Source organism: Otolemur garnettii, unplaced genomic scaffold (assembly GCF_000181295.1).
Source record: "Otolemur garnettii isolate 467f Iridium unplaced genomic scaffold, OtoGar3 scaffold00016, whole genome shotgun sequence".
Lineage (NCBI taxonomy): Eukaryota > Metazoa > Chordata > Mammalia > Primates > Galagidae > Otolemur > Otolemur garnettii.
Genome location: NW_003852411.1, coordinates 17246585 through 17256723, shown reverse-complemented (window position 1 = coordinate 17256723; position 10139 = coordinate 17246585). Strand labels below are relative to the sequence as shown.

The 10139-nt window shown below is 40.0% G+C and overlaps 1 protein-coding gene across 2 annotated transcripts in view; it reads right to left on the bottom strand.

Annotated features, from left to right (window-relative positions):
- The window catches only part of COP1 (COP1, E3 ubiquitin ligase), a 228848-nt gene extending 219021 nt beyond the window's left edge, over positions 1 to 9827 (bottom strand). For both annotated transcript variants that reach the window (XM_003785686.2, XM_023510745.1), the window contains exon 1: positions 9110 to 9827. In XM_003785686.2, coding sequence (XP_003785734.1) covers positions 9110 to 9528 — 419 coding nt within the window. In that variant the 5' untranslated portion in view covers positions 9529 to 9827. The remainder of the gene's footprint in view (positions 1 to 9109) is intronic.
- Positions 9828 to 10139: the final 312 nt, after the last annotated feature.

The window sequence follows — 10139 nt, the reverse complement described above, 5'->3', positions numbered from 1 at the left end:
AAAAAAAAACAATTAAAGATAAAATACATACTCTTAAGTTCTTACGATATGCAAAAATATAAAATTCACAATACAACATCAATATACAAAAATTGTTTATATACTAACAACAATTAGAAATTAAAATTAAAAGAACATTTACAATAACATCAAAACATAATACTCAGGGTAAATTTAACAAAATATAGTGTAAAACTCAACACTAAAAACTATAAAACACTGCTAAGAGAAATTAAAGAAGACCTAAATACTGTAATTAGAGAAATATGGTATGTTCATGGTTCAAAAGACTCAATACTGTTAAAATGTCAAGTCTTTACAAGCCACAGATTTAAAGTAATCCAAATGAAAATCCCACATCTCTTTTTGTAAAAATTAGCAAGCTAAATCTAAAATTTATGTGTAAATGCAAGGAACCTAACTGACCAAAATGACTTTAAAATGAAAAAACAAAATCATACTTCTGTTTTCAAAACTGGCGGTAATGGTACAGTGATCAAGACAGTGTTAATACTGGTGTACATATTAACATATAGATCAATGGAACAAAATAAAAATTCCAGAAATAAATTCATACATGTTTGGTAAATTTTTGAGAAGGTGCCCAGAAAATTCAGTGAACAAAATGGGCTTTTCAACAAATGGTAGTGTGGTAATCAGATATCCATGGGGGTTGGAGAAAGCCTTAAACCTTTAGCACCCTATAGAAAAACTAACTTGAAATGCAGCATAACCATAAAAACTATCACTCAGCTATAAGAAAATATAAAACAAAATCTCTTTGTGACTTCACCTTAGTAATTTTTTAACAAGGACACAAAACTCCCAAAGAATAAAAAACAATGAATTAGACTTTAAAATGTAGAATTTTTACACTTTATAAACTATTAAGAAACTGAAAAGGTAAATAACTTGGGAGAAAATATCACAATACACAGGTCTTTATATATATCCACAAAATATAAAGAACTCTTACAATGCAATATGACAATTGAAGAAAAAAATGGACAATATATTGGGACAAACTCTTCACAAAAGATATGCATATAAAGCACAGAAAAGTCTATTCAACACTATCATAAGACAATGAGATACCAGGTGGCGCCTATGGCTCAAAGGAGTGGGGCGCGGGCCCCATATACTGGAGGTGGTGGGTTCAAACCCAGCCCCAGCCGAACACTGAAAATAAAAAATAAAAAATAAACAATGAGATACCATTCTGTCCCCACCAAATGACTAAAATTTAAGACTGAAAATACCAAATGTTGTCAAGGAAGTACAACAATTGGAAATCTCATACATTGCTGGTAGAAATGCAAAATCATATATAGTCACTTTAGAAACAGTTTTGCTGGGCCAGGCACAGTGGCTCACGCCAATAATCCTAGCACACTGGGAGGCTGAGGTGGGTGGATCACCTGAGCTCAAGAGTTCAAGACCAGCCTGAGCAAAAGAGTAAAACCTCATCTCTACTAAAAATAGAAAAACTAGGTGGGTGTTGTGGTGGGCACCTATAGTCCCAGCTACTCAAGAGGCTGAGACAAAAGGAGCCCAAGAGTTTGAGGTTGCTGTGAGCGATGACACCACAGCACTCTACCCAGGGTGAAAGAGACTGTCTCAAAAAAATAAATAAATAAAATATAGAGTTTTGCAGGTTTTTTAAGCATACATTTGCCACAGATCCCAGCAATCCGCTTCTAGGTATTTATCCAACAGATGCAAAGACACGTCTACACAAAAACCTCAATGTGAATGCTTACTGCAGCTTTCTTCCTTATAGCCAAAAACTACAAAGAAACAATTCACATATCTTTCAACTAGCAAATACATAAACAATTCATGTTATATCCATATAATGGAATACTACTAAGCAATTAAAAGAAAAAAACTGAGTAATGATATATTCAACAATATCACTGTATCTTAAAAACATACCAAATGAAAGAAGCCAGACACGAAAGATTACATACTGAAGGACTCCATTAATATGAAATTCGAGAATAAAAAACAAAACAAAACAACAGCAATAGTAGACAACTGGTTGCCAAGTGTCAGACATAAGGATAGACAATGTTTTGGTACAAGTCAACTTTCTGGAAATGTATCATTATCATGACGGGGGGGGGGTTGCACAAGTGTATTCAACTGTCAAAAATCACAGAACTATGCACTTAACACTGACAATTTTTAGTTTACCCAAATTATTATGGTTATTATTTTTTTTTTTTTGAGACAGAGTCTCAACTTTGTGGCCCTGGGTAGAGTAGCCTGATGTCATAGCTCAGAGCAACCTCAAACTTTTAGGCTTAAGAGATCCTCTCACCTCAGCCTCTTGAGTAGCTGGGCCCACAGGTGCCCATCACAAGGTCCAGCTAGTTTTTCTTTTTTGCAGTTTTTGGCTGGGGCCTGGTTTGAACTCACCACCTCTGGTATATGGGGCCGGCGCCCTATTCACTGAGCCACAGGCGCTGCCGGTTTTTCTATTTTTAGTAGAGATGGTATTCTACTCTTGCTCAGGCTGGTATGGAACTCCTGAGCTCAGACGATCCACCGACCTCAACACTCCTAGATTACAGGCGCGTGCCACTGCACTTGGCACACAAATTATATCTTAATTAAATTGATTTTAAACAAAATCGGCCTCTAGTTAAAGGCAAGGTGATATCGTGGTTAAGAACCTGAGCTCTAAGCCAAAATGTCTGAATATAAATATTGTCATCACCATTATTAAATGTGTAAAATGAGACAAGTTATATAACCTCTCTGGACCTCATTTTCTTATCTACAAAATGGTAACTATAAGAATACCTACCTATACCTAAACAGTTGCTATAAGATGGTAACTATAAGAATACCTACCTACCTACACAGTTGCTGTGAAGGCTGCACTCATAATGTAAAAACCCTTAAAATAGAGCCTGGCAAGTATCAGCAACTCGTAATTGAGCACTTATAAGTGCCTATGCCAAACCAATTTTTAGTACTACACATTCAATTTTCACATTAGAGTGGATTTAGAATTTATTAACTATAAGTTTCAGATACCTTAAAGAGCTCCCAAAATAGTCATCTATAATTTATAAAGCCCACTTTGTCTCATTATTTCTATTACAGCCAAATGCCCACCCTGAACTAATACTGAGGGCAGAGGATTCCAATACACCAGGATCATGTGCTCTAACTCTGAAATTGGCAAAGGAGAGGACCCACCCCAAGCCACATAGACTTGAAAGAAAGACAAACCCCCAAAGTTATACCAGAAATAGGGACAACTAGAAATCGGACCACCTTTTGCAATCTACCCTTTATGCCATACAGAAACAGACAAGATCCGTGAAATTTAACTGTGAAAAATGAAAGAACTTGTATTTGAGGATATGAAGAAAAAATGTTACTCTTACTGAAAATATTATTTGAGAAGGTAGGGACCTATATGAATAGAACATAGCACATACATATATGAACAAAGACAGAAGACAAAGAAAAAGCATGGTGTAGGGCAAAGACAGGGGTGGGGAAACATCAACAGGTATACCAGGTCAAGAATTGAAAAAGCATTTATGTTAATTTTTTGAATTCCTGGCTCTGCAATCCTCCTGCCTCAGTCTCCTGAGCATCTGGGACTACAGGCATGTGCCACACTGCATGCAGGTTAAAAAGCATTTTATTTTGTATAAAAGTTGAATATCCCTAATCTGAAACTCCAAACTCCCAAATGCTCCAAAATATGAAACTTTGTATTTATTTGTTTATTGTTATTATCTTTTTTGGGACAGAGTGTCACTTCTTCGCCTTTGGCAGAGTGCCCTGGTGTCATAGCTCCCAGCAACCTCAAAATCTAGGGCTCAAGTGATTCTCCTGCCTCAGCCTCCCCAGTAGCTGGGGCTACAGGCACTTGGCATAATGCCTGGCTATTTTTAGAGACAGGGTCTCACTGTGGCTTAGGCTGGTCTTGAACTCATCAGTTCAAGCCATCCACATGCTTTAGCCTCCCAGGCTGCTAAGATTTCAGACATGAGCAACCACACCCAGCCTGAATCTGAAACTTTCTAAATGCTAACATTATAATCAAAGGAAATGCTCATTAGAACATTTTGGATTTCAGATTTTCCAATTAAGAACACTAAGTATAATTCAGGTATTCTAAAGTTCAAAAAAATATGACATCTGAAACACTTTTGTTCCCAAGTGTTGGACAAAGGACACTCAACCTGTAAATTTTACTAGAAAAGTGAAGATTGGCTGATTTCACTGTCAACAAACCTTTCCTCCTAACTCATGGAAGTTTCTGAGGAAAGAGGTAAATTAAAATAATTACATAAAACAGAAAAAAATCACCATCAAGAGGAAACATACAAATACAAGGGGGAAAAGTGAACAACAAGGTTTAAGGTTGCAGTTACTTTGATGGCAACTCAAAGTAATGTTAGTTCATTATCAGGAAAGGCACAAAGACTTACTTACAAAAGGAAAATATTACTTATTACATCCTTTAGTAAAAGGCTACTTAAATTTTCCGCTTACTTTCCTAATTATCAAAGATGAAATTATACACCATTATTGTGTGAGCTTCACAATTTCTTTACTGATACCTAGAAATAAAGTTCATATCTGCTATATATATATGTTTTATATATAAATATGCATACACATACACACATAAAAAGCTTCATCAAACTTTATTTTTATTATGATGGTTCTATGATATCTTCTATTTTACATTTTATTTTATTTTTTTATTTTTTTGAGACAGAGCCTCAAGCTATCCCCCTAGGTAGAGTGCCATCATATCACAGCTCACAGCAACCTCCAACTCCGGGGCTCAAGCAAGTCTCCTGCCTCAGCCTCCCAAGTAGCTGGGACCACAGGTGCCTGCCACAACACCGGCTATTTTTTGGTTGCAGCCGTCATTGTTGTTTTTGGTGGGCCCAGCTGGATTCAAACCCACCATCTTAGGCATATGTGGCTGGCACCTTAGCCAATTAAGCCACAGGCATCAAGCCCTATTTCACATTTTAAGTTTGAAAAACATAAATATAGTAACAAGAATAGTCAAAAGGTTTCATCTTCAGTGCTAAATGATTAATAGGTAATGGCTATGTAAGTGCTTGCTGAGGACTTTGAGACAACATCTACATTCATTAGAGTATTTAAAATCTGCCATACTCCTAAGAAAAGCAAATGGTACTAATAGCTACCATGGTAGTAAAAGAGGCAATGATGCCAGGTTATGTATTATAATCATGTAGTTAAAAGTCTTTAATCTTTGCATTAAATCGTGAGTGCCTTAAGAATAAACAGTCTGTCTTAGTTTCACGGTAGATCTATTAAATGTAGATCCTATTTTCTATAAAGCAAATGATTAAAAAGTTAACCTTCTCACAAGGAGCTTACTATCTGCTTACAAACAAATACCTGCAGAACCTCTGTAAGGTGACAACCCAAGGGACTTTAACAAACTGGTCAACATACGGAGGTGGTCAACATAAAGAACTTCCATTGATTACCTACAGTGTATATCCAGTCTATGAAAATTAGGTCAATTTAAGGCGGTAAGGTGGTCATCTACAGAAGTTCTACTGTATTTCTGCTCCAATTTAAATAAGTAGAACTTGCAGAGGTAGAAAAGGTCATTCAGATCCTTGGCAGTCACACAGAGACAGCAGTTATGTTAAAGAATAAAAAGAGTCACGATAAAAGAAAGAAGTTATCTTCCAAATACTGGCTAGATTCATAGTTTAGTTAAATGGACTAAATAAGAATTTGAAAAAACCAAATTGGGTTTTAGGCACAAAGAGTGCCTTTTAATGTTGAAGATTTAGCCAACATCAAAGAAAATATTACTCTCTCCTGTATCACAGCTTCTCTATTGATAAAACAAAATTATCTGCAACTTGATACCTTCAAACTTTTATATAAAATATTAAAGTGCAAACTATAAATCCCTAAAATGTTTATCAATTCTGCAATGAAATATAAACTTAATTTCAAATATAACATCCTGAAGTCAGCTTCCCCAATAACAACTACACATGCCAACTTCCTACATCACTGATTTTAAGACTATCAAAAAATTTCCTCCAGAGGAAAGGCACAAAACACTGCCAATTTGTAGCCAGCTAAAAACAATTACTCTCTCATAATGCTACCAACAATACCTAAATAAGTCAAGAAAGGCCACTATGTGTTACTGAAATTAGGTTATGTGACTACGTAAATCAATTCTTCCCAAAGAGAGGAGAAGTCAGTGTCCTTATCACCAGGTAAGTATTGTAAACTACACCATCCACCCTAGCCTGGAATTCTGGCGTGTCCTCTTGGGATGTGGGCAGGCAGGGAAAGGGAGAGATTAAGAATAAAATATTTATCTCAAGTGATTATAAAAAGCTGCTTCTCCCAATCTATGCCATTTAAGAACCACTGAGCTAAATATACAAATTTATAGATCTGAAATTTTCTAACTGCAAACAAAAAAAGCACTAAGCTGAGAAGTGGGAGATTTGAGTTCTCATTTTTGTCCTTAGCTGATCAATCTAAAACAAAATTACTTGTCTGTGCTTCAATGGGAATGTAATTGTATTAATTGTATTAAAATAACATAAAATGTGTAATATATCTTCAAAATGTCCTAGGGAGGAATAATTATCATCATTATTAGAACTTAGGCCTCATTTAGATATAAAAGCAGAGAGTAATTTGACCTTGAGGTATGCAAAACAAAAGCAACCACTCAGAACCAACCAGAAATGAAAAGGATTCTTAGGGCCTTGCCTAATCCACCATCTCCTATCCCAATTGGCCAAAATCAAACCAGGCTTTGGTCTTCATAACAGACTCTCATAATTTATTCTCCCGAATATTCACCCTCACTAGAAAAAAGAAACAATGAACTAATGAGATTCTTATATAGAAAGTAAAATACGTAAAATACTTAGAATTTTTTTTTTGAGACAGAGTCTCACATTATTGCCCTCAGTAGAGTGCTGTGACGTCACAGCTCATAGCAACCTCCAACTCCCGAGTTTAGGCGATTCAGGCGATTTTTTCGTCTCAGCCTCAGGAGTAGCTGGGACTACAGGCGCCCGCCAGAATGTCCAGCTATTTTTTTGTTGCAGTTTGGCGAGGGCCGGGTTCCAACCCGCCACCCTCAGTATATAGGGCTGGCGCCCTACCTACTGAGCCACAGGCTCCACCCAGAATTCTTAACTAAAGATTTTCATTAGACACTTCCATACGGGAATACACAAAAGTCTAAGCAACATGGTTAGTACTCAAACTATGCTGATTTTTTTGTTTTTATTTTTAGAGACAGGTCTCACTGTTACCCAAACTAGTGGGCAGTGGCACACACTCTGCTCACTGCAACCTCAAATTCCTGGGCTCAAGCCATCCTCCTGTTTCAGCTTCCCAAGTTACTGGGACAACAGATGTAAACCACCATGCATGCCCCGAATTTTTTAAAAATTAGGTGATAAACTAATAAAAATTTTAATAATCTTATTCCTAAACATAAAATCAGTGTCTCCAATTCCCGATAACAGCCTACACTGAAATACATATGGTGCCTGGGCCTGGCAGAGAGTAAATGTCAAATATCTGTTGAATGACTGAATGATTGATTCCCTTATTTCTCAAATCTTTTACACTATTTTCACGTAAGCAGATGGATACTGGCATGTTTGTTGCCTTCCAATGCACTAGAAAAGACAAGTAAATTCTGCAAACCCAACTTTGTTTTATTAACTTATACCTTATCTTGAGGCACTCTCAACTGTGCAGAAGTACAAACCCCTATCAGACCCAATATAAACTGCTCTAATTATTTATAAATAACAATCACAATAAAAGCCCACAATGTAATGAAAGATAAATTCTGAATTCAGAATTAAAGACAAAAGCAAAAATATGAACAAAGACATTATTGTGTTTCTGCTAGAACTAGCAATTTTAAGTCCAATCAATAATTCTCCTAACAGTTCCAATTTATAACCGTATCATACTTAATAACACCAACTCAGACTGTCTTCAACCCTGAAGTCAATCAACTTCCCTCATAATGACTATGCAAGCCAACTTCCTACATCGCTGATAGTAAGTCTATCAAAAATTTCCTCCAGAGAAAAAACACAAAACACTACCAGTTCATAACCAGCTAAAAACAATTACTCTCATAATCCTACCAACAATATCTAAACTCCAATGAAAATCCCAGAACAATCATAGCAAGGCAATCAATATTACGTTTCACTTAATAAGACTAACTATTCTGTGTCAAATATCACCATTGAATACTACTCTATACCATTCAAGGTGCTAACTACAAGGACAAAATGTCTATACCAAGGATGTCTCAAGTCATAAGTCCGAGCACACTATTACACAGTGTAGTACAGTTGTACTTGACACACGGGTGATATTTAATAAACGTGGTTCCCTCTTTCAAGATACTTGGTTGAGAAGCAAAATTTTTTTGTGAACATACTTTTGACTCCAATAGCCTCAACAGCAGATTGATAAATGACCTACCCTCTGAAATGAGAGAGAGAAATTTATACACACCATGACGGCTACTTACGTTAGATACTACTAATGCCTAAAACATCATACCCCTGTGTCATCAACTACCATACTTCAAATAAGCAAATTCTGACCAAAAACTCCATCACTCTGAAATCTCAAGAAGCTTAATCCTCTCCCTTGACAAATTTAATTCTCCTCAACTACTACTCCCGACAGACTGGGTGCCTAACTCATCAGACAGCCAAAAAATTCAAGACACAATCTCCTTGCTCAACTTTCTCCTTATACCCAAAACCTTTTTTATTTGACCTTCCACTTCCTCCCTCACTTATTATTCCCTTAACTCCCCTCACTTCCTCATCAGCACTTATCTCTTAATTATCCCCACCCGGCCTCGAGACCCCAACATTCCCCCCACGCCACCCCACCCAGAGCTTGAATGTTCTGCAAACGCTCGCATCTCTCTGCAGCCACCACCACAGTCAGGAGTACCCCAGGCTCTCCCACAGGCCACCCCTCACTGGACCTCGCCAGTCTAAGCAGTAGAAACTCATAATTTAGCCAAGAGGGGACCGTTCTTCACACCCACCACACGAAATCGTTGCTTTTGTCTTCATAGGAGTTGATGAGCCCGTTGCAGAGGGGGGCGAGCAGAGGTCGCTTCCTGCTGCCGCTGCCTAGACTGGAGCTGCTCCCTCCTACGCTGGCGCTGGGCCTGGCCGCGCAGCTGAGCCGGGACAAGCCCGCGGACACCGCCCCGCCGCCGCTCCCGCCGCCGCTGCCCGACACGGCAGCCGCCACCAACACAGGCCGCGCCTGGCCCCCGACGCTGCCCGAGGCCGCGGCCCCGGCTGCCCCGCTGGACACCAGTGCCGGCGTCGAAGCCGCCACGGAAGGGGGCGACGGCGAAGAGGATAAGGACGAGGAGGCGGAAGTCACCGAGGAGGCCGCCGAAGAGCCAGGGCTCGTTCCAGAGGAGCCGGACCCGGCCTGGCGGCTACCAGACATCGTGACTCCCTCCCCTCCGGCCGGGCGCTCGGAGGAGAGGGACCGCGACCGCGACCCTCCGCCGCCTCCCCTCCCTTCCACCTCAGTGCATCCTGAGGACGCCGCCGCGCCGGGAGGTGGGGCTGAGGAACAATAAAGTTGGTTTTTTCAAGGCAACCACACAACAGAGTCCGACGGGAGGGGGCGGAGGAAACTAAAAAAGCCGAGTAGAAGCCACTACCGCTGTTGAGGCCGTAGCCGCCACGGTGCCCGCCGCAGCCAACCCCGGCGCGCTGAGGCGGGCCGTGCGCGCTCGCGCGCGGCGGAAGGGGCGGGAGCGGCGGGGGATACAACTTCGGACGCAGCAAGCGGCGCCGAGACGCGCACAGAGCGACGGCGGTGGCCTGGTGTTATGAGTCTACTTATTCTCGTTGGTGACGTGCCGGAGAGCAGGCAGCCTGTCTGAACCAAGTGAGAAAGTAGAGGAGGGCGGAATGAATAGTAGGGGTTTGTGGGGTGGTTTGAAAGACCGGGGAAGGCAGGGGAGGGAAGTGCGGAGTAGAGCACTCGGAAAGCAATTGCGCAGGCGCGCCCGGGCGCAGACGCTAGTGGGTTACCCAGGGTATCCGCCC